At 46.7% G+C, this 25,056-nt stretch overlaps 1 protein-coding gene across 7 annotated transcripts in view; it reads left to right on the forward strand.

Annotated features, from left to right (window-relative positions):
• The window catches only part of NEDD4L (NEDD4 like E3 ubiquitin protein ligase), a 384,213-nt gene that overhangs the window by 152,729 nt on the left and 206,428 nt on the right, over window positions 1-25,056 (forward strand). For 6 of the 7 annotated variants that reach the window (XM_060029135.1, XM_060029129.1, XM_060029131.1 and 3 more), the window contains exon 2: window positions 298-371. Coding sequence is in view for 5 of the 7 variants with exons in the window: in XM_060029129.1 (XP_059885112.1) it covers window positions 298-371 (74 nt within the window). In the remaining 2 variants the exon portion in view is untranslated. Of the gene's footprint in view, window positions 1-297; window positions 372-22,131; window positions 22,136-25,056 lie in introns of those variants that run through there. The other variant, XM_060029136.1, reaches the window with a different exon arrangement.

Below are 25,056 nucleotides of genomic sequence, written 5' to 3' on the forward strand. Positions count from 1 at the left end.
ACCTAGGTGGTTTCGTGTGTGCGGTTGTGTTCTTGGTACAGCTGGGAAATATTTACTGTCTGTGGCAGGAATCATTGATCTGCATGACCTAGTTTGAATTAAACTTGAGCCTAATTAACTTGGATGCTCTCAATGTCTAGGGTTGTAGGATTTCAGAGCTGGAATGTTGCTTTTTGAACTTCAGCGTAAGGAAGGATCGCCTATGCGTAAAGAGTAATCATTGACTTTGCATGTTGGCTGAGAGAACGATCGATTCAAAGTCCATTTTGTAAACTACTTTTTTTCCCTCTCCAACAGGGAGAGTCCCGTATCCTCAGAGTGAAGGTTGTTTCTGGAATTGATCTCGCCAAAAAGGACATCTTCGGAGCCAGGTATGTTTGCTTTGTTATCTGGTAGGCTTCTGAAGAGAGTTTAAGCAAGCGCTTTTCAAGTTCAGGTGCATCGGAATGACCCGGCGGGGGCGGGGGCGGGGCGGTGCTTCTTAAAGCAGACATTGCTGGGCCCTGCCTCCCGAGTTTCTGATTGAGTAAGTGATGCTCACGCTGCAGCTGGTTCAGGGACCACGTTCTTGCAGGGGTGTAGACCTTGTGCAACAGCGGCAGTGAGCGGGCTTGGCCTTCCTACAGGTTGATTTCATGAGGAAATTCGATTCAGATGTTTCTGTTTTTCTGCAGTAGAAAAATAAGTTTAAGAGCATGTCTGTGTTCATTTTAATATATTCCTGTTTTTTGTTTTTTTTTTTTAAAAAAACAACCCTAGCTGAGGGAAACAAAGTATTGTTTTGTTCCTGGGAGAACTGGATATTTTTTGGCATGTGTAATTTTGGAATTAAGAGACTTGGTGATTTCTGTGGCATTTACGGAAGCACTCACAGCCTCATCATTCTGACTGTTTTAGTTAGCTTTTTTATTTTGCGTGTAGCACCCGGTATCCCTGTATCTTTCAGTCAGCCCTACTGGCTCTTGACAGTGTGTTGCCTTAAGTTGCTGGACTGGTAGCAGAGTGAGGATTAGAGCTACTTGGAACTAGGATTTGAACCAGATTTCGGAGAAGAAAGCCCTTTTGAACTTTTGACCTAAAGGATATATTAGAGATGATGTAGTCCAACTTCCCTGTCGAATGGAAACAGGAAAGGTTACTATTTAAATCCAGTCACTTATGAGGCCCCCGGTCCCTGCTCAGCGCTCTCTTCCAGTTGGGTACCTGATGGGGTTGAACCAGAGGGCCGTGCTGGCCGCTAGAGTCACCACATTGGAACACTGGGTCATCCCGTGAGTCTCCGGGACCATTGCCCGTAGTGACGCTCGGGTTCAGGGCCTCAGCCTGACACTGGAGACCCTGAGTGATGAGGCCTCGTTCTGTCCAGCTAACCTCATCCTCCCAACACCGCGCAGAAGCCCTCGTCTGCCGTTGGTCGGCACACCTCTTTTATATTCTGTCCTGTTACCATGCCCATTTTGAGTTTTGTCTAGCAAAGAAATCAGTAAGCTACTAATGTGATTTGCGTTAACGAGCAAAAATAAATCCAGGCATATCTCACTTTGTTGCGCTTCCCAGTACTGTCTCTTAACAAATGGAGGGTTTGTGGCAATCCTGTGTTGTCAAACGACGGTTGACATTTTTTAGCAAGAAAGTATTTCTAAGTTAAGGTATTTACACTTTTAAAAAAAGACATAATGCTATTGCATATCTAATAGACTACAGCATAGTGTAAACATAACTTACGCACTGGGAACCCAAAATTCGTGTGACTCGTTTTATGGTGATATTCGATTTATCGCGGTGCTCTGGAACTGAGCCTGTGGTATCTCCGAGGTCTGTCTGTAAATAAGTAAAATTGATGGACGTTCCAATATCAGGGAAATATTTTTTTTAATTTCTGATGCTTACGTGTGCCCCAGATGGCTAACTGAGGGTTAGCTTTCTGAGTTGTGTCACTGGGAAACCGCATGCTTTGGGGCACTGCCATCAGCCTGAGCTGCAGGTGATGGGGTGGGGAGGGGCAGGGGAGCCACATCCCACCTGCAGGCTCTTTCTCATTTGACTGTGAAGCCACCCTGAGCGGTTTACCACGCGCCTGCGCTAATGCTCTAGCATTTCACTTGCCTCTTACTAAATTAGATGTTTATTGGAGACAGGGACATCTTACTTTTTAGCATCTTTCTTCTACTGCTTAACACACAGAGCACCACGAACAGGACTGGGTCAGTTGGGTTTTAAATTTCAGTGTTTGCATGCTGGCCAGTAGACTGTGCTCTTATGTCAGAAATGCCTGTTGCTCTCACTGGCTCTTTGCATCAAATGTTAAGAGTTTGGAAGGAAGAAGTTGGATTTGGAATATTACAGTCACGTTTCCTTCGATTCATTTTTGGTTTGTTTTGTCCAAAACTCTTCATAAAAAAAAATGAAATTGATTCAGATTGTGTTTTTTAGCCTGTTCAGAAGCTCTGAGGTTAAGATTGGTAGCAGAATTGGGCTCCAAGTCGTAAAAGTGCCGAGCAGATCTGAATTGTTACATTTATATGAAAAGAGGAAGGGTCATTTCTTCGGGGCAGGGCTGAGAGGAATTAATAGATAATGCCTCAGGATGTTCAGTGTTGTGGCTTCATGAACCGAGTGCCAGAAAATGAGCAGAAGCTCTGAATCTGCATTCTGCCCTTCACTGTCTTAGCTTAATAAATTCAACACACACACCCCTGCCTGCCTGCCTCCCTCCTTCCCTCTCCCCCTGTCTCAGGGGCCAGAGTGCTCAAAGCACCCATTTGCCAGTGAGTGGGTGCCAGTTGGAGGGTCAGGTGACCATGCAGCGTCCCGCCGCACTGGCATCTCCCTGGAGAGTGGCGACAGTTCTTGCCTCGTTATTTTGCCTAGTGACCTGCGGTCTCTTCCACGTTGTCTCATGCACATCCTTGCAACCCACCTCTGTCACAGTACGTTAGCAGGAAGCAAGGAGAGCAGTTTTCTCGTCACCGGCGGGCGGGGTCGGGGAGAACCCCAAGATGACTCTGGTTGGCTGGCAGCGCTCACGTGTCCTGGGGGAGTAGCCGTGAGTGCGGCAGGTGTTGTAATGTCTTCTGCGCTGTCCCCTGGAGTGAGACCCTTTTCTCTGTGTCCTTCCGAACCACAGGCCGGCAGGCCCCCCTTCTCCCCCAGCCTGTCACTGAATCTTCCCTCCACCTATGTGTCTTCCAGGACCCTGATTCTCCCTTCACAGAAGGAGGGCTGGGTAGGCACTGGGAGCCCTGATGGATGGAGGAGGAAGGACAGTCTTCCTCAGCAGCAGCGTCAGGCACTTGGAAGTGGTAGAAATCAGATAGAGGCTTGGATGTGTTGGAAGACGGATTTACAGTCTCTGGAGTCAAAGGAGGCTGCCTGGGTCACGTGGCCTGAGGGTGGGGGAGGGCCGGGCATGTTGGTCGGAGTAGGCGATGCTGGAGGGTAGAGCAGTGCCCTCCTGGGCGCCTGAGGAGAGGCTGCCTGAGGCTCCAGCGCTGAGGACTGGCATCGGCGGGGGGACCCTGGCCTCTAGGCCTACCTCTCAGCTTGGTCTCATGAAGACCACCCTTTCCCAAAACAGAAGCGGGTGCCTTCTGTATGCAGTGTTTGTAACATGGTATTACCTCCCTTTTGACGTGTTATTGGCATTTTGCACATGGCCTACCTTTCTAAAGAGTCTGATTTTCTTTGGCCCAAGCTTTTAAAAAAGAAAGAAACTTTCCACTCACCGTGCACCTGAAATGCCCTTCTCCTTACCTGCTCTCTCTGTCCCAATCCAGTGCTGAGGACACAGGATCACTTTCCAGCTTCCATCCAGCAAAGTCTCACTTTATTAAAAGAGTCTTTATTGTTGGGAATGTCCTGGCGGGGTCCCATGGTTAGCACTTGGCGCTTTCACTGCTGGGTCCTGGGTTCGATCCCTGGTCGGGGAACTAGGACCCCACAAGCATCACAGTGCAGCTATTTTTAAAAAAAAAAAGAGCCTTTATTGGAAGAAGATTTGATAATTGAGCTGTTGCTCCCCTGGAACTTCTCAGCAGTTGGTCTGTGTGGAGAATTGCGGCAGTAGAGAAAGATGTTATCTTTTGGACCCTACCTTCAGGTGGAGAAGGGCAATCCTATAATCTGTCATCTAAACAAGGGACACTTTTGTTTGCAACACGTGCTGAATCAAATGGGAAGTCAGGACATGGGATGTAGGTGGAGACGGTGGTCACCTTGGGTCAGAGGCACCCAACCGTTAAGATCCATACTGTGAAAAAAAACGCTGTGCAAGGCTTTTGAGCGTTTGTTGTTGCTGTCTTAAGATTGGCCAAAAGAAAATCAGACTCTTTCAAAAAGTAGGCCACGTGTAAAACGCCAATAACACATCAAAAGGGGAGTAAAATCATGCTGGAAACACCGCATACAAGAGGGGTGCCCACTTCTATTTTGGAAACAGGTTGTCCTCGTGAGACAAAGTGCAGCGTTAGGGGATCAGGGTGACACCGCCACCTGGGAGGTCCCTTGGATGCTGTGCTGGTGGATGGTTTGTCGCTACTCGCTTTCTGATGACCCGCCGACATGTCCACACCTCCCACCCTCCAGCCTGCCGCAGAGCGTTTGAGCTGAGGCGCAGACCTAGCCAGATGAATCCCCTCATCCCCTCCTTGCCTGGTTTGATCTGCGTTTGCCTGTGGGCTGAAATCCCAGTTTCCTGTTAAGGTGGAGGTTTCACATCCCTTTGTAACGCAGTGTGCCACGCCCTCTCTGGTTGGTTTGCCTCCCGCTCTGGTCCCACCCTGGCCGCTGCCTGCTTCACAACCCGCCCCCCCATCCCTACACACAGCACACTCTGCCTTTGCTCCCTCCGCCCCTCTGCACCCCTGGCCTCACCCTCACCTGCCAGGCAGCTCTGCCGGTCATCTCCTCTGCTGGTCCCTCCCAGTTCCCCAGCAGATCACTTCCTGTCTTTCATATGCCCTACAACCCGGAAGTATTATGTGTCCCTCTGTTGTTGTTTTATGATTATAACTATTTCTTTCTCCCAGACTACATTTTTAGCTTCTGACAGCTAGGGTTTATTTTATTTATTTTTTACTCTCCCTGCCTTACACGATACCGGCACATAGTGGATTCTCAAGAAATATTTACGGAAAGAGTGAACGATGACCTCATCTCTTCCCCCCTTCCCTCCTTTTCCTGCCCCTTCACTGAAAACTCACCTTCCTCTAAGTGCGCCGTGGAACGTGCTGCTTCTTGCCTTCGCGGGTGTTTCGCCTTCTGCCTGGAGTCTGCTTACATCCTTTCTGGCACTGCTCGCCCAGCTCTCCAGGTCCAGTTCATGTGGCAGCACCTCTGCTGGGCTCCCCAGCTCAAGAGGAGAAAGCAACTCTTGTGCCTAGGCTGTCCTGGTTCCACAAGTCTCCCCCTCCCTCCAGCCCCGGTCTCAGCTCGGAGGCTGTAGCTCTTGTTCCTGTTTGTAAGCCCAGAGAGATCCTGGCACAGGGCAGTTGCTTGAGTTGACTTCAATAGTAGAATCTAGTAATAGAACCTAAGCTATGGTGCAGGGTCGCCAGCCTGGAGGAAGGGTCACTTTTTTCTAATTCTCAGAGGTTCCCTTAGCTCATCAGGCATCTCCCTCACCCCCACCCTGCCATCCAGGGCAGGTGCTTTTTGTAATTCTCACAAAGGGTCTGTGTAGACCAGTGGAGGAGGCCCGCCTAGGACTCTGATAAAAGGTGAGCGTGGAGGAGGGATTGAGGGAAGCGAGCACGAAGGCTGGTGTCAGAAAAGCATCTCGGGGAGCCAGCGGGATGGCAGGCAGGAAGGGTCTCCGTTTGATGCTGATGTCTTTGCAGAATCACTGCTTCAAAGCCCACAGAAGGGAACACGCTTGTGTTGGTGGATATAGAAACTTCTACTTGGGGGGCAGGAGGCTGAGCTGGGGCTGCCATGGAAGGTCAAGACCCTGTACCAACCACTTAGTCTTAGGGTCAGGATGGAGCCATTGGCACGAGTCATGGGTTGGGGAGCACGTGGCTGTCATTCCTGACAGGAGAAGTAGAGGCAGTGGGCTGGGCTCTTCACGGGCAGTTACAGGTGGGGTCGGTGGGACCACTCTCACTTCCCAGGGAGGCTTTTAGGTACTTTCTGATGTGGCAGGGATGAGTCCTGCTGTTTGGCCACAACGATGTGTGCAGTTTGGGGTCCGTGAGTCATGCTTTCCTAAAATGGGGTATAAGGAAGGAGGGGAGCGAGTCACGATAGCTCCTGTTTATTGAGTGCGTCCTGTGTGCCAGGCATGGCCTGACCTATCTACACAGGAGCTCGTTTGATTCTCCCCAAAGCCCTTATGCCGCAGGCCCTATTCTTCTGTCCATTTTGCAGACAAGGAAAACACGGCAAGAAAGAGAAGTTGCAAAGTCTATATTCCACTAGTAAGGTTTAGAGCTGTGAGCTGACTGAGAGCCTAGGCTGCAAAGTCTATATACGACTAGTAAGGTTTGGAGTTGTGAGCTAAGCTGACTGAGAGCCTAGGCTCTCAAGTTCTTTACAGACTACTTTGAGTCCTTCCAGGTTGGCTGGCCCAGTGCACGGAACGTGCTATGAAGTCATCAGAATCTGTCTTTATGAAGAGGGAATAATTATCTCCATTTTTAGGTGAGGAAGTTGAGGTTCAGAGAGATTGTCACCAGCCCGGGATGAAACCGCTCTGTAGTGAGTGGTGGGACCAGCGGAGTCCAGATTTATCTGACTTCAGAGCTCTTTCCCATGGTGCGTTAATACGCATCTTGAACGGCCAAGGGTCAGCCATTGGATGGGCCGTTGGCCTAGGTGACTGTTAGATTGGATGACTAGGCATTTTTTAAAAAGCAGATTTAAAGAACTAGCCAGTGTGTGTGGTGGCAGCTAATCAAGTGCCTAGAATTGTGAGTGAATATCCTCAAGTATTAGATTTCGAATAGATAAGTAAGATCTGTTTTTTTTTTAAACTTAAAATACCTCTTCGCGTTTCAAACTGTATTCTTTTTCAGGTAAGCTTGTATCTTAAGACATCTAACCTTTTGTCATAGGCTGAAGTGGTAACTGAATAGGATCATTTTAGTGCAAGTTTTAGATCTACCCTCCCCCCCTTTCCTCCTTAATTATGATCAGAGTCTTTAGTCGAGGTTACAGCAGGTGGAATGCTTTGGAGACTATATAAAGCTGCTCCTTAAAATTGAGCAATGCTGGCGAAGACAGACCAAGTCCAGAATTTGATGCGTTCGTGCAGAAAGTTTCAGGACCCAAATTTCACAGTTGCTTCTCTATTGTGTGGGTTGAGCCTCAAGTTAGACCTGTTTGGGTTGCTCTCATTTTTTCTTCTGGCAGCTGGTGATTTAAAATTTAAAACACATACGACTCGGGCATTGGAGGGATGTGGTAAAAAAAAAAAAATCCTTCTGTCTTCCAGTAATTGAGACTGATGGGGACTTAATGCCACCTAATGACAGCTCTGTGGCACCAGCTTACTCCAGTCCCCACCGTCTACATTTAAGTCGTTAACATTTTGCCACATTGGCTGCATCTATCTTTTTTTCCCTGAAGTATTCAAAAGGGATCATTCAGACCTCATGACACTTAGCCCCTAAATACTTCAGCCTGTGTCTCTAGGAGAAAAAAAACAAAAACCCTGTGCCTTCCTAACCATCATGCAGTTTTCACAAAATTAACGATAATTGCCTGCTGGACTCTATTACCTGGTCCATTATCTGAATTCCCCCAACCGGCCCTGAAATGCCTTTTACAAGTGGGCTGCTTAAACCAGAATTCAGTTGAGAATCACGTATTGCAGTTAGCTGTGAGGTCTCTTAAGACCCTGTTAATCAAGAACAGTCTTCGCTCCCCTTTTTCAATGACCTTGAGGGGTCAGTAGGTCGTCTCTCTGACCACATTTGATTGTTTCCTGTGGTATCATATAATGTGTTCTTCTTTCTCCTGGGTTTCCTGTACCTTAGGAGTTGGATCTAAAAGGTTGATCAAATTCAGTTGAAACTTGTAAGACAGGAATGGGGGATGCTATTTGAGCCGGAGGGACCCAACATCTGGTTGTCCCGTAACTGATGATGCTAAAATTCATCCCTGGGTTAAAGTCTGTTCCCTCCACTGTTAAATTACATTTTCCCCCAGGGGACCAGCAAGAAATGGGCGAGGTGATAGTTTGGCACTAGATACATGTAAATTTTAAAACACTAATTTGCTTTTTCTCCCAAAGGATTAGAAATTGTTTTTTCTTTTGCCCCTTTTGGAAAACAGCACACAAAAGAACTCTCCTCCTTTTACAGATTGAGAAACCTTGAGGCCATAAGTACCTTGAGGGTCCCCTTGCTAACTGTCAGCACTTCTAGGACACGACGAGGCCAGGGTTTGTATAGTGTCAGGGTTTGTATAGTGTGGGTTCTAGACTGAACCCACAGGTGTGTCTCTGTGGCCTGTGGAACACTAAAACAAAGAAATAAAAAATTTGAGCCAACGTTTGGGAGACTTCGTATTAAAAAACCAGATTTCTAGGTTTCTGGAGAATCTTGATGACCTAGACATCCTGGCCCGTGTTCCTGTGAGACCGCGTGGCTGGAGCTGTGTGCTGGTGGCGCCCTTTGGGTAGGGCTGTGCCCTTGGGGCCACCATGGACCCCACATCTCCTGCTGTGTTGTGTGTGGCTGGTATCCCCCACTGACCTGGCCCTGAGGTCCCTGGAGGGACCGCCTGCGTTGGGTGCTGACCCTGCCCTGGGTGGTCTTCGTTGTGTTGAGCTGACCTCCCTGAGGCACACCTGGCCCCTTACGCTCTGCTGACACTGTGTTTGTGACCTGCCAGCTCTGTGCAAAGCTCCCTCTCCCTCTGGAGGCCTGTTGGAGCAGCCTTAGCTATCTAGGGCATTGCTGAGAATCACAACAGCAACACTAATGGCCTCTGGGCATACTTTAAGACAAAAGTATTTGTCTTAAAATCCTTGTACCTAAGAGCTCTTACAGTTAGTCATGCGAGAGCACAGAGCACCCAGCTCTCAGACTGTTTATTCTCATTGTTCTCCCCTGACCCCCAAACCCTGAAATGACGTTAAAAGGTATTAACCCTTTCCTGCCAAATAAAGACCTCTTCTAATTCTGCAGCAGGTACGCGGCTTTGTGTATATTTGTGCTTATCTCCTGGTCTTCGAATGGATGAACACATGCAACCTCCTTTTTATAAAAAAAATAATTTTTAATTTTTTTTTTTTTGGCCATGCCACGTGGCATTTGGGATCTTAGTTCCCTGACCAGAGATTGAATCCATGCCTCCTGCAGTGGAAGCGCGGAGTCCTAACCAGTGGACCGCCAGGGGAAGTCCCTGCAACATCCTCTTAAAATATGTCGATCACCGTTTGCACACTGTTCAGGCCACCAGGTTTCCCAGACAGAAACGTGAGGAGTGGCAGATGGGTCAGTGCGCAGGGCAAGCACGTCTCCGTCCTGCCTTAAGCCCCAGGCTTGCTGTCCTAGAGCCAGTGCTGTACGAATGGATGTTTAGAATGACCTGGACTCCCTGAAGAGGCTATGCTGGAGTATGCACTGATTCAGAATTCAGGGACTCTCTGATCAGTTTTAAAACATACCCATATAAACTGGCCTTTGTGTCTTTCCAGTTTTGGTAAATAAGGGCGTGAAGTAGACGGGCCACATTTATGTACCATTCCCTGCTGTTATGTTAATGAGAATCCCTTGTTCAGAATCCCCCCCTTTGCCTCCACTCCTGACACATGAATGTGTTGGCATCTGTCACCTAAAGGGCCTGGGCTCTGCCACCTGCTTTAATACAGGGGGGAGGGAAAATTGCAGGATGTCTTGCCCTTACCTTCATCAGTGATGGACGATGCTCTGGTCCCTGAGTCTCTAGGGCAGGGAATTTGATGCGTTTTAGGAAGATGAGAGCGCCCCGCACGTAGCAGATGCTTGATAAATTTTGTTCATCTGGTCACAGTGGAGCCTGAGAAAATGGAAAAATTAAAAAGCAGCTGAAGAGCCGTGGGCAGTATTTTAATCCACTAACATAATGAATTACAGAGGGCACCAGTGGGGGTTGGAAGTCTGAGGATGCCTCTGGGGAGTGGTAAGGTTGGACCCTCTGCCTGACATCGCTGTGTCCCGGGGCTCCAGCATCCTTCCTCTGCCTCTCGCCCCATCTACCCACCCAACCCCGGCCAGGCTGCCTCCCTCCCCTCCTTCCTTCCTTCCTCTCTTTCATTCCTCAGCTGCCTGTGTCCCCCCAGCTCACCCCGGTAGCCTTACTCTTGCTTGATCCTAAAGTTTATTCTATATTTGTCTCCCAGAAGTTCCCCTTTTGGTGATGGGAAAGGATGTAAGGAGCCTAAAGTATTATAAGGAAGGGAATGTTGCCAACTTGAGATGAGTCAGAAGTGAAAGCGTTTGGGGATGTGTAAGACAATGAAGATAATATTTATTTCACAGAAATGGAGCCTTCAGGAGCACGGCCAGTAGGTATTGCATGGAGAGAGGTCTGACGTTCGGATGGCGGAGGGTGTATGCTATAGTTTCACCACTGAAGGAATAAGGGAGACGTTCCTCTGTCTGTTAATGGTTCCCCAGTGTTTTAGGTGAGGGCTGACTCTCCAGCTTATTCTCAGTGGTAAAACCTGGAGGAGGCCTTGAGGGTGGGCTCACTGTGCACCTGCACTGGCAGAAATGGCAAGACTGAAGGTGAAAAAGTTGTTACACCTGAAAAGAAATTTGCATTTCAAATTTTCAACATTGCATTTCCATTTGCTTTTCAAAATGCACACTCCACAATCCATTTTGGTTTGCAAGGCGGAAACAGAGACACAGATGTAGAGAACAAATGTGTGGACACCAAGGGGGGAAAGCGGGGGTGGGATGAACTGGGAGATTGGGATTGACATGTATACACTAATATGTATAAAATAGATAACTAATAAGAACCTGCTGTATAGCACAGGGAACTCCACTTCGCTGTACAGTAGAAACTAACACAACATTGTAAAACAACAACTATACCCCAATTTAAAAAAAAAAATCCATTTTAGATGTATCTCTCTGGAACCCCAAAATATTATTTTTCAGATCCAAATCTCGTATGTTGGATTATTGCATCTTCTAAGAAACATTCATAAAATTATTTCTATTTAATGTTTATATTTAGGGCAGGAACCTGGAAAGTGAAGTTTTTCAGACTGCCTTAGAAGTTTAACCAAGCTGGCAGGTTCTCCAGTGGTAAAGACAACCTTTCCTAAGTGCTGCTGCAGGCAGTCTGAATCGGGGCCAGCAAACCTTTTCTGTAAAGGGCCAGAGAGTAAATAGTTGAGGCTTTGCAGGACTTACAGTCTCTCAAGATAGGACTAAAGCAGCCAGGACAGTATCTAAATGAATGGACTTGGCTATGTACCAGTGGCCTCTGGGCCACAGAGTTTGCCCGCCCCTGAGAGTATAAGCTATTGATTCTCTATAACATATGTATTTAGAACTGGGGGTGCCAGTGTTATTCGGTCATGATTTCCAGATTAACTGTTTCATTGAGCTGTTGGTTGGTCAGTGGCAGACAGGAATTTAGCCAGTATTGACTTTTTGGGCATGAGGGAGTAGGGTTCCTAGATGCAGCGGTAGCTTTTAATTTTTTTTCCTTTACTCTCCAAGGGCTGCATGCTTATGAAACGTTTTACATAGGCACTGTGGATTTTAAAGTCTGCAAATGAATACAACTGAAAAATGTTTTTGTCTTAGAGAAAATGATTTCTCAGTGCTTTGTATATAACTACACGAGTAAGAAATAAAGTTGAATTTATATGCATCCCAGCAGATGCAGACACATCGTTTAACTTAGGGTGTGGCCATTAAAATGTTGCCTCTTTTCTCTACCGAATATTTCTTAAACTTATGACCTTACTGCCAGTAATGTTTAATAAGGAGTCTGCAATGTGTAACTCCTCAGTAAATTATTAAAAGAACTGGCATTCCTACTGTATAATATCAACACAAGTGATGCAAAGTGTGCCTTGCCCCAGTGGGTATGTGCTAACATTCCTTCTGGCTTGCGCAGAGGGATGGGGAATAAATAAACTGCAAGGTTTGTTTCCAGGTCTGTCTTTGGTTGTTACAGGTACATTGTTGTGCTTCCCCTTTGGAAGAACTGATTATTGTTTCAAAGTCTCTGCTATTTTTAGATGCTCGAAATTAGGCATTCAAGATGGGAAGGTAGAGAAGCAGTTGAAAGAAATACTGTGTTTCAAGTTTGAGGGCAACTGGTTGTGAAATCAAGATGGATGAATCATAACTTTCTCACAGTTTCTTTTTCTTTTTGCGAGTGAGAAAATGACAGTGTTGGTTATATAGCCGCTCTCTCGCACTCTCACTTGTGAACCCTTGGGAGTTCATTGCACACAGTGGCTTTAATTTTGTTGAAGTGATTTTCAATGTTATCTGCCGTTTGGACAGCAGAAGAAAACATGCAAATTCCTTTCTTCCAAAATGGATTACTGGCTCCCTGCAGTGTGATTTCCTTTCCTCTCTGTTATTAAGTATGTAGTCGAACCATCATGTGCTAGAAATGAGATTTGCGTGACTATATACCTCAGTCAGGCTCTTTTGTCTGCAAAAACAACAACAAAACCAGTCTCTTGGCCTGAAATGTCAAAATATTTGGTCTTTCTCTGGACTAATCTTTCCCAGCCGGTGACTCCACCATCTGTCTGGGCATCCAGGTTAGGGACCCGGGAGTTGTCCTCGGCTGTCTCATCCCTCCAGCTCTGCCTGGTCTCCGTGTTTGTGCCGAGGGCTTCCTGAGCGGGGGTCACACCTTCACGTCTGTCTTCTGCATACAGAGAATGCTCCCTCTCAAACAGACCGTATTCCGCTCCTGGCCGACCCTCCAGCGGCCACTCGTGGATCAAGGTCCTGGCTCCTTAGCCCCGACTCCACCGCCCTCCTGGGCAGCCATTGGCCTCCGCCTCCCCCAGCAGCCGTGCTCAGTCCGTGCCTCCCAGTGAGATCTCCCGCAGGCAGCTTTCCCTGTCTCTGCGCCCGCCTCGCCCAGGTGTGCAGCCTCAGCTTCGTTTGCACATCGCTGTGCTCAGTGGTCACACTGCACGGTGTTGGGACTTTGCTAGACCGTCATCTCCGCACCCCACTGCGGTCCCACACTCCCACCCCTTTTAACGCACCTGGCAAACTATGGTGCGTGCGCATGCCTCACGGCCTAGTTGGTTCTCAGGGCCCTCCCTGCCACTAGGCTGCATTTCTTTTTCCTGCTTTTGTACCCTCCCAGTGATTTGTACATGCCCCTATTTTCTTACCCTCTCATCTCATAATTTTTAATTTTATTTTTCTGTATGTATTGTTAAGCCCCTCATTCTTTGCAATACTCAGGTTATACATTTTAATAATATAAAAAGTCTCTACCAGCACATACCACATTACTTTTAGCTCCTTCCTACTTTGAAGTTACCACAATTGCCTTTAACTTTAAGGAGAACCTCACCCTTAACCCCTCTGTCCATGTAAAGTTCACTGGAGGAGAGGAATTGTGAAGCATCCCTAACCATCAAGGCTTCTGAAGGGCTCTTTCTTGTGTTAAGGGTCCACTCGGGTATGGGGGATTATAGCTCCCTCTGGTGGCCAGATCATCAGGTGCATTTTTTTCTGGATTTTTAAAATGGTATTCAAATCTAATAATTCTTTGGAGTTCTTTTTTAATTTTAAAAATAATTCAAATCTTGTTTGTTTTGGCAGGTATTTAAATCATTCTCAAGTAGTGACACTTATACAGAGGAATGAATAATTTTACTTTAAGCATCCCATACTTTTTACACAGTTGGGTTTTAAAGTAGACAGTGCATAGCATTTAAACTTTATTTCCCCCCTTTTTCCTTCCCTTCCCCCACCAAATAATTTCCTAAACTTGTAGAATCATCAAAATAAAATGCCACGAACTACAAAGGAGTAATTTACTAATATGGGGAAGAAATGAAATTCTTCCAGTGAGGGTCCAGAATGGGCCCAAAGACGAAATGAATTTAATGCACTTTTAGTTTCACGTCTTAATGGATCAGAGCTTCAAAACACATTTCGTTTTCTTTATGAAAGGAACTTCCAGGCTGACATTCTTAATATAGAAAAATATTATGAAGAGTTAGCTATATCCACGCTAATATGGGAAACAGGTATGGATGGTCTCAAAAATAATTGTATTTGGCTTTGGAAATTTAAAAATATCCTTTAATATGGTTCTGTCTGAGGTTGTGGGAGTTTTTAGCATTACAGAGAAGTTAATGAAAGCAATCCATGACGTGAAAAACAGACCCAGGGAAGACTAGAGAGGTTTTACCATTTTTCTCTTGTCATCTCTTCTGTGTAGCTAAATTTTTAAAGATGCATGTAGACAGCAGTGCTTCTCAGATTGATGACAGTGACCCTCAAAGAACAATAGCGGCAGCAATTTAAATTGTTTTAAATGCAGGATTGGCTAATTTTCTCTCAGGTATGCTTGGGGTTTTTTGAATAAAATCCTGTTGGGAGCAGGGGAAGGGGTCATGAGTCTTCATGGGCAGCCTGCCTGATTGAGTAGGTTACAGTCAAGGGCTTATTTAAACAGCAGGGAGTGGCTCAGACACCCCCAGAGGAAAACAGCACGGGTCATTTCTCTACTCATTTTGCAATAATGTTCTTTTCTCCCTTTGCCATTTCTCCATGTCTGCAAATACTGACAAAACACCATGAGGGCTTTCAGTGGGACAGAAAAATTGGGGAGGTACTAGGGAGAAAAAAGTGTGTGTCAGTTTGCGACGGTGTTAAAATAGTTTAATGTCTTTTCAGTTGAAGACATTCGGATTTATTAGGGCTGTCAGGAGGGTTCTCTTGAGATAATGTTCTCATGTGACAGCTCGTGAGTGCTGAGACATGAGACAAATACAAGGTCTATTGTGTGACACCTCCCCCTGCAAACAGCCAGCCTCCAAAGCAAAGAGGTGAATCAACAGCAACAACGAAAAAATCCTAGAATCATCTCAGCGGAGGAGAAGATGCTGCTTACGTGGAAGGGTCCTTCTTTTCGGTCCAGAAGCGTGAGAGATGTGATGCGAGCTCCACGGGCTGCAGAGAGAGGTTCAGCCGTCCGGAGGGTGTTAACTGTTATCACAGGAGACGTTTTTTGGTCACCGTGGGTCCCAGCCTCACTCAGCTTTCCCTGCCTTCTGCCTGCCTCTGGCTTCATTTTATCCTCCTGGGCATTTGTGGTGGATCGGAGGCTTTCTCTGTGGAGTGGACTAGGTAGAGTGTCCCTCCTAACAGTGAGGACGGGAAAATAAACATCGCCGCGCCCGAGAGGCTGGTACATCCTGTAAGCAGGGCCTACAGTTGGGTTGAAATGATAAGAATGTACAGATTAAAGAAAAGTGTGGCAGGCTATTGGAGAGAGATGGATCAATTCTGTTCCATCTTTTTTTTTTCCAAAAAAGAAATCCCACAGTGCTAATGGGCAGCACATGATAAATAGTTTTCCAGTTTGATAACGAGAAAGGCAGATTGGGGGGGTATTTACATATTGAAGTGGTATAGAAAACGGTGTGTATTTATTGTGGAAATCTCAGTAGACACGTAAGAGAGGAAATTAAAAGCCCCTCTCCGCCTTCTGCCCCAGGCTTGCTTACCCTTTGACCCTTTGAGCATAGCCTCCCCGTCCCCCCATCTTGGTGTGTGTGATGGGGGAGGGAGGGCATGAGAGTCCCACTGTATGATCCTATTAACTTGTTTTTAACTCCCCAGTGCCCTGTGGGAATGTTTCCGGGTCACCATAAGTATCTCTGTCTTAGCCAAGTAGAGTCTGAGAACGCTGCAGAGCCAGTCAGTTGAAGGGCAGGTCACCATCTCTTCAGGTCCAGAGCAGCCAGGACTTGGCTTGGTAATGGCCTCCTAGTTCATGTGGCCAGAAGTGACAGCAGCCGCCCTTACTGTTGTTGCAGCCGGACTCTTGTAGTTCGTACCTTGATTTTCCAGGTATTTTTTTGAGCGCCTCCAATGTTCCACATACTGGGAAAGGCACTGGGTAGGAGGAGAACTTAGGGTGCCTGCCCGCTCAGAGCTTAAATTCCACACTCCCTTCATCATCGAAGTCTTTGGCCAACTGCAGAGGAAGCCACCGGGAAAGATGCCCCCACCTCCCCACCTTCACCCCTGGACCCCTTGCCACTGGGAGTCCTGGCTGGAGGACTCTTATTCCTGGTAACCTGGTTGCTACTGGTGCTACATGATGCTCCAGATGGAGGTCGCCTGTCGGGCATCCTTCACCCTTGGTGTGAACACTTGCCCAGACAGGTGTGCTTATGTTAGGACGTAGTGAATCCTTAGCTGGGCGTCCCCGGCAGCGCCATCCTCCAGCAAGCTCTCTAGGTGGGCCGAACGCCATCACCTGCGCCCTGAGCCACAGCTTCTCAGCCCGCTGGGGCCCCTCCTTGCTGAGAGCTCTTCCTGGAGCATGCTTTTTGGCTGATTGAGTTGAGTATTCCTTAAAGCTCTTCACTGCACTCATGGGCCTGTTAGCTCCCGCTGACTATTTTTTGCCCCTGTGGGTATTATTTAAGCTTGCTTCTTCAAATGTGAATGACCTAAGTTTTACTTTGGCTCACTCTGAGTTTGCAAAAACCTTTTTTAACCTAAAAACTTCCTTTAAAAAAAAAAGTTTGCTTCTACCCTCTTCCCTTTTCACCGTCTGTTTTAGTCATTTCAACTTCGGATGTCAGAGGAGTTCCGGGTTCATTTACCGAAAGAAACAATGAGTTATACGAGAGTTATAAAAGGAGAAACCACAACCTAAGGGAAGGAGGCTTGTGCTTTGTGGCCCTCAGGATTGAGTATGTTGGTAGTAGACTGTTGGACGTTTAGCGGAGGGGGTAGGTGTGCCTGGCCTTGGTGTCACCATCTCTGAGGACCTGCCGTGTTGCAGAGTTGCCTCTTGTGGGAGAAGGTTCTGGGGTCGGGTGTGGTTTTCCCTCTCACAAGGCTTCCTCGCTCTTGATTTCCCAGCCAGCAGCCTCCTGGGTGGTTTTGAATGTGGAGCTGAGGCTTCGCTGCCCGGAACATCTCGGAGGCCTTGTGGGGCATGTGGGACGGTGGCTCACGGTTTTCTAGAGGAGCAGGGTCAATCTTTAAAGTTTCTCTCAAGGATTAGCATGCGTCTTCCAGAAGTGTTTTTCAGAGTCTGGTTTTTTGGGTCCAAGAAGGTGTCTTTTTAAGCCCTGCTCACCCATCCCCCGCAACAGGGAATCAGCCCTGAGTAGTGGTCGCTAATCAGTGATGCTAATTAATGATGGTCCTTGGTCTCAAGGCACCTGTGTTAGAGGGCAGTACGTGTGTGCAGCCGAGCAAGGAGCACAGGTTCATGCTGACGCCACGGGAGTGATGGGGAGGCCTGTTGTGAGAGGACCCTGGGGTGAGGTTACTCGAGTCTGTGGCCCAAATGTGACTCACTTCCCTGGAAGTTTCTGCTCTGGGCCTTGGAGTTAGGAAGAGTTGCTGGGACCAGATTTCAAAAGGAATGATCCGTTTCCCATAATACACGCTTTAAAGCTAACAGTATCCACAAATCTTAAGATTTTTTTTTTTTTCAAAAGAGGCTCAAAGTGGTTTCATGTCAGTGACAACAAAAAATTAGAGAAGCTATGAACGACCAGACTGAATTATGTCTAGAGTATGCATGGCCAAAAATACACCAGAAAGATTAAAGAAAGATTAACTGGGGATAATACTGCCAGTTTCTAGGAACAGAGAAAGAGCCAATTTGCTTAATAAAAGATGACAACCTACAAACCAGTATAACGACCTATAACCTAATTGAAAAATGATCATCAGAGAGTACAAATAGAGAGAGAAGAGGGGATACCAGTGACAAACGTATTGAGGTAGTTAACTTCACTTACAATAAAAGAAATGGCAATTCAAGCTCTAATGAAAAACCTTTTTCAGCTATCATGTTGTCAAAAAGTAAAATTTTTAATTGCAATATGTTGATATGAGTGTGAGGAAATGGTTCCCCTTTGACCTGTTACTGGAGGGTGTTGAAGTGGGTACAACCTCTAGCAATTTGGAAATGCTGATCGAAGTGACAAGTGCCGTAGAGCCAGCACTCCCAGTTCTGCCAGTTTATCCAAAAGATACACTTGCACATGTGTGAAGTGATCGGGATACAAGAATGCACATTCCCTTGTTGATACAATCAGAAAAGATTAGAAATAACTGAAGTGTCTGTTAAAAAACAGCTGATTCCTGTGTTCCAGCCTCAGCCTCAGCTGTGCTTTCCCACCCTCCCTCTTCTTCTTCTTTTTTTTTTTGCTGGTTTTATTCTCAGCAAGGTTTCCTCTCTTTGATGGAAGCTCTGGGCTCACATTCGTAGCAGAGAGAGGGTGGCCCCAGCAAAGTTTAGGACTTGCCTTTTGTTGGGTCACCCCCGACCTGTGAGCTGTCGAGTGGAATGTTCTTTAAAGTGACCTGTTGTGGAGTAAATCACTCCTTTATATTAAAGAAAAAATCTAGCCCAGTGAGTCACACGCCCTCCTGTCTTCATTTCCTCTTCGTGTTCCTAGGTCTCTCTGTCCCTTGTTATTATTTACAGATGAAGCAACAGAGTCCGAGACGTACTGTATTTTGAGACATTGTGGTTTTATGCATTATAATTAAATTGTCATCATCACGTCAACCTTAGGAGGTGGAAACTATTCTTTGCGGTTTCCAGATGAGAAAAATCGAGGATCAGAAAGGTTAAGCAACTTGCCTAAAGCAAGGAAGTGGCAGAGCTGGGTTCCACCCCAGTTTGCACAGACTCTGTTCTCATCCTCACTGCCTGTATAGCACCTGGGGCGCCCTGGCCTGGCTCCCAGACAGTCCGATGCAGCTGGTCTGAGGGGAGGCCTGGGCATCGGTGTGTACAGCCCCCAGGGGATTGGAATGAGCTGGGAGCCACTGGTCTATGCCACGAGCAAAGGATGAAGGTCCCTGATGGTCTTCACATGGCAAAGGACTCAGACCCCTTGTTCTCTGCTTCCAGGCAGAAAACTCTTGTTCACACTGTCAGGCCTGTCTTTATACAAGAAAGTAGAATCTGAGGCAGGAAGGACTGGGCATAGTGCCCAGTGCTGTGAGGGTTCTAGAAAAAGCTGTCTTCCCTGTATGTGTGGCTGGCGGCCTTCGCTGGTCAGCCGTTGTCAGTTTCACGTGAGGTGGCTCCAGGTGGCCTGGGAAACCTGGAGGAACTTTTTTTTTTTTTTTTTTTTTGCGGTACGCAGGCCTCTCACTGTTGTGGCCTCTCCCGTTGTGGAGCACAGGCTTTAGGCATGTGGGCTTCAGTAGTTGTGGCACACAGGCTTGGTAGTTGTGGCTGGTGGACTCCAGAGTGCAGGCTCAGTAGTTGTGGCGCACGGGCTCAGTTGCTCTGTGGCATGTGTGATCCTCCCGGACCAGGGCTCGAACCCATGTCTCCCGTGTCGGCAGGCGGATTCTTTTTTATTTTTATTTTTTTTGCGGTACGCGGGCCTCTCACTGTCGTGGCCTCCCCCGTTGCGGAGCACAGGCTCCGGATGCCCAGGCCCAGTGGCCATGGCTCACAGGCCCAGCCGCTCCGCGGCATGTGGGATCTTCCCGGACCGGGGTACGAACCCGCGTTCCCTGCATCGGCAGGCGGACTCTCAACCACTGCGCCACCAGGGAAGCCCAACCCGGAGGAACTTTGTGACGTCCTCACGTTTGTCCTCTTCTGGGCATTACGTTTCTGCACTCATTCCTGGAAAAGTTACTCAACCACATTGGCGGGTGGCGGACAGGAAACTGGGAGAGAAGTGCAGCTTCTGGATGGAAAATCAGACACACGGGGTGAGGACTGGGGGAAGGGTTAGGAAAAAGTCTTTTCTTGGGGTTCTTGTTGTCAATTGAAAAAAAAACACATAACATGAGAGCTGTGAGTTTCAGTTTTTTGGGGGGCCTTACTGAGGACCATAGCCCTGGAGATAGCCTCTCAGATAGGTCTGAGCAGCTGTTCTGAAGAGGCGAGGGGCGGGGTCAGCATGTATGTGATTTGGGTGAAGGGGGCATGTGTAGCCAGGCCCACATCTGGGTAGAAGGTTGTCACGGTGAGCAGGTGTCTCCATTAATGATTTTAGTGCTTTTCTGGGCAGGAGAAGATGCAAGAAATTGGGTTCATAAAATCTTCTCCTGAAAATATCTATCTAAAGGCCTGTTTGGCCAGATTTCCCAGAGCACAGAGTGTCCTGTCCTGAGCTCCTTTCAGGGAGTGTGAAGGTCAGGGATGGCAGAAGCTACTGACTTCATTCCTGGAGGACCAGATGGCGAGCGACATTGTTTTAGTTGTCACTGTAAACCAGAAGAGGAATAAAGCGGACATTTAGAAAACTACATAATTAGGATTTAAGTTGAATGAGCTTCATGACGTACAGACGTTGTACTTAATACTTTCCGTAGGTGGGTGCTCACAGAGGCTGTGTGGTCCCGTCAAGGCCAGGACCTGCATCCGATGAGTATCATTTTCTCCTCTTTTCAGACAGGGCTTCACTAACCTACTGGGGAAAAGGAGATGTAAGTCAAAATACACGTATAGAAGTTTAGAGCTGAAAGAGACCTTAGAACCAGGGGTTCTTCAGCCTGGCTCTACCTTAGAGGAGCTCCAAAAATATATTGGTGTCAGGACTCACTGGAGACATTCATTCAGTTGGCCTGGAATTGCAGGTAGAGGCAGGATGAGGGCTTGGGCCTCCTGACCGTGCCCGGTCTGTATTCCAGTGACCACAGCAGGCATAGCGTCCAGCCCCAGGGCCCTCTCCAGGTCAGTGTCGCTCAAGTCCCACAGTCTCTGCTCTTGACCTTCCAAACGGCATCACACTCCTGGGCAGGTGTGTGCACAAGCCTACCATCCTCTCACACCTACTCTTGAATGGTGGAAATTGAGTAAAGGCACACTTAGACCTGTACTGAGGAGAAGACGGTCTCTCTTCACAAGTAATCAGGATGTGTTAGTCTTGCAAGCGGGTTAATTCATTCATTGTCTTTCTAATGAAAATGGTTGCAGAGCCTAATATTCTTCCAGTCGGTCTGTGTGGCAAGATAGAAGCAGGGTGTTAGTTCTTTCTCTGAACTGCTCTCCAGTATCAGAGACCGAACCCTGACCTTCCCTCCCAGGCTCCTTTGTTACGCAGCAGGGCTGGGATAAAAGACTTTTCTTTCAGCTGTCCAGGGTGCCAGACGGAGGAAACTGGACCAGGGCTTTGTACACCCCCAGTGACTCAGAGCGCCTTTATCCTCGTCTGATGTTTACTCAACACCCGATACCTCCTGGGAATCTTTAACATTGTCGCGGAAAGAAACCATTCTGCCTCGGGTGCCTATTTTTAGACTGTATATAAAGCCCACGTTGGATTTCTGCTCCCTTTCTCTCTCTCTCCGCTAAGCCTGCTGTTTGCAAGGCAACGGGATCTTTTGTCTTTAAAAGTTCGGCACCTCTGGCTAGTTCCCCATCTGAACCCCAAAGCCCTGGAATGCTCTGGGGTATCTCTCTTCTTTCTTCATTCTGACCAAAACCGAAACCACAGGTGATGACCTTTACACCAGAGCAGTTGAAATAATACACCTGACGGGAAGGAAGCTACTTCAAAACAATGAACCTTGAGTTAAAATGAGTATGAGTTGGTCTGTCTTGATCAGCCCCGACTGTACTGAACCTGTTCAGTGAGACTGGTTTGAGCTTTGGGCTCTTCGGTGGGCTGTCCAAGTTCGGGACAGGTCCATCCGATGGTCATGAGCTGAAGGAGTGTTGCCCGCCATATCAGTAAACAATGTGACCATCGAGCCCTGGGCCACTGCAGCCGCCCTCACTGTGCACCCTGAGGGGATTCAGGATGGAGAAAAGCAGGATACCGGCCCTAGATAGTTAAGGTGCATGTCAAGGAATGATTTCAGTGAGTCCAGACTCTTGTGTCTTCCCATACGTAAACATCTCAAGTTAAATTCACTAACTTTTTTCTTTAATTAACAGTAATCTTTGGATGTCCTCTGTGGTTTTTGTTGCAACAACTCTTATATATGTCCCAGCTCCCCCCTTACCTCTTCGGAGCAGTCCCTCAAGAGTTAGTCATGTGAGAGGCTGCCTCGGGCTTTTGTCCTCAGCAAAGTCCACCGAATAAAACATAATTCTCAACTTTTAGGTTGTGCATTATTTTTTAGTGGAGTTCAGTGATGAACTGTATATAAAACAGGATTAAGGTGTTGAGGGGGGGATCTTGACCGCATTCTCATCAGCCTGGGGTGATTTCCTCCTCGGCTAGGGGTTTTGGCTTTTTTCTTTACGTGAAGGTCACTGTGTGACTTTCAAGGCAGTGATGATTCAGAGAGAAGCCCGCAACCCAAGGGCAGTGGTGGGGGCAGTTTTACATCCTCTCTCTTCTTTTTGCCTTTTCTTCCGTTTTTTCCACCTTTTCCCCGTCCTTGCTTCCTTCTTCCCCATCTCCACAGGGGGCCATACAGGAGAACTCAATATCTTTTGTATTTCCTATTGAATACAAATTTTATGATTCATGTTACTAAATTTAAAGTAGACGAATTGAATATTTTATATGGAATTCTCTCTAAAAAAATCAAAACTTCAGTAAAACCAAACTGAGTGTTCCTTTAGGCAAAAAAATTTTTTTAATTGTTTTTAAAAAAGGCTATACGTATAGACATAGAAAAGACTGGAAAGGGTGCATAACAAAATCCCAACACCATATCAAGGTGGTTAAGATTATCTGTTATTTTTGCTTTTTTCATTTCCTAAATTTTCTTCTATAAATATATTAATGTTATCAAATACAGAGGAAGAAAAATGCGTGGGCCTGATGATCTAACTCACATACTTGAAAGGAACTCATCCTGAGAGAATACTGAAGAATTTATTATATCCTTATAGAGTTGAAGGATGTATGTTTATATATATCCTCTTATATATCCAAAGGTTTAGCTATAAGGATGAAGCATTGTTTGTCATAATGAAAGAGTTAAAGCAACCTAAATTAATTACGGTAAATGTCTAAAATGGAATAGTATGAAGCCATTAAAAGTGATGTTGCCTGGAAATATTTACTGATATGGAAACATTTTATAATATCGAGTGGAAAAGTAAGTTGGATTGGTTTGTATCATTTGATTCCATCTCTTTTGTAAGAGATCTTACAGATATGCTCCACACATACGTAGAAATAAGAAGATCTAAAATATAAAAGATCTATTAATAGTGTTCAGAGAATGGGATTCCTGTGTGTTTATTTTATTCCTTTGCATGTGTGTGTGTAATTTTTCTGTAAAGAATCAATACAGCTGTCATAAAAATTGGGAACGTTTATTTCAGTTTTAGAAAATCGCCTCTTTACCTGAGTGAGAACCTGTGGTTTAAACTCATAGTCAGCCTTTTACCCCCATTGTTAAATCCATCTTCTTCTACCTTCAAGAGGATTAAAGCAGTGAGCTTAAATTGGCAGATGGATTATTGATAATTGTAATGGCTGAGGTTTTTAATTGCCATTTGTATCAATGAATAGGTTTTTTTTTTTCTGTTGCGTTGGGGATTTTACAGGAGAGACAACAGTGCTGTCTATCATACTTTACCGCAGATTAGAAGCTTCATCGTAATGGCAAGCTAACTAATGAAGCTTGTTCAGAATGGTGTTACAATAAGTGAAGCTCTGAGCCCACGGGCCTGGCCGTGGTGCCTGTGATTTCAGAATTCAGAAGCTAGTTCTGTGTTCATTGAGGCTTTGCAGTTAAGTTGCCTGGGCCAAGGCTGTCTCCAAGAAGGCTGGCTCCAAAGTAATTGGTAAATTACTGAAGAAGACATTGGCCGTGCTCCATAGCAGTTTAAAATTTGACTGGTGCCGCGAGCTCATTACAGAACAGTTACAGTAAGCTTGAGCTTCGTGCGTAAGCAGCGGAAAAGCTGTGCCCAGGTGACGTTTATTTCAGAAAAATAAGACCTGGATGGGCAGTGAGAGGCCGTCTCCAAGAAGCCCTTCCACCCTGGAAACCCCAGAGCCAGCATGGTACTCAGCACACGGTAGGAGCTTGAAAAATTCTTGCCGAGTGAACTGCTGACTTGGCTTTTCAAACCTGGGCTCCTATGTACATAAGCCCGGATCATGTAACTGCAGGATGAGAAGGTGTTCCTTACATACAAGCATTTTGAGACTAAGATTAAATGAATGGTCCAGGATCACAGATGACTCCCAATTCTCAACACTGCTGACTGCGCGTCAGGTGCACCATTGATTCAGTACCAAGAGGAGAGAGTGGCAGGCACGTTCCTTGATGACTTTCCGGTCAGAGGCTTGCTGACTTGGGAAAGGTTAAGATGTTGAGTTGCCTTAAATAGAGCAGAGAAGGTCGTCGGTAGCATCACTAGGGCTGATTCTCAGGTCTCCTGACTCCCCCAGTTCAGTTTAATGATTCTGGTTAGTCCTCTGACAGTTGACCACCCGCTGTGCTGTCTTTTTTTTTTTTTTTTTTCCCTAGGCTGCCTTGATGGGCTTTGAAGTGTCCACCTGGGTCCTTTGTCCCCTGCCTGGCCCAGTGCAAACCTCAGTGCTTTCTGCTCAATTGGTTTGTGGGGATACAGCCCACAGGTGCTTGTATCTGTCTTTCACTGGAGTTCTGCCACCGTCTTTTCGTGCTGAAAGGTGCTGTGCTGGCAGCAGGAGAGCACAGCAGCTTGGACCTCCAGAAACTTACCATCAGTTACTAATTTGAGCTGAGCCTGGCCCTTGAACGTGGGCCATAGATTTCTAGATTGGGGGTCGGGGCAAGGGAGATCCTTTAGTGTATAGAGTTGTCTTTCTGCCTGCTGGCCTAATTTCTGATTGTTTCAAGGAATTGGCGTCCTAGTCAGATATTGTCATGTTCCACTACGACATACCAGCCTGTGTGGCCTTGGCAGTGTGCTTGAGTTGTTTGCAGAGGTTTTTAAAGTAAAGGACCTAAGAAGAGAGCAAGGCCAGTGTGTGGGGTAGAG

Source organism: Delphinus delphis, chromosome 13 (assembly GCF_949987515.2).
Source record: "Delphinus delphis chromosome 13, mDelDel1.2, whole genome shotgun sequence".
NCBI lineage: Eukaryota > Metazoa > Chordata > Mammalia > Artiodactyla > Delphinidae > Delphinus > Delphinus delphis.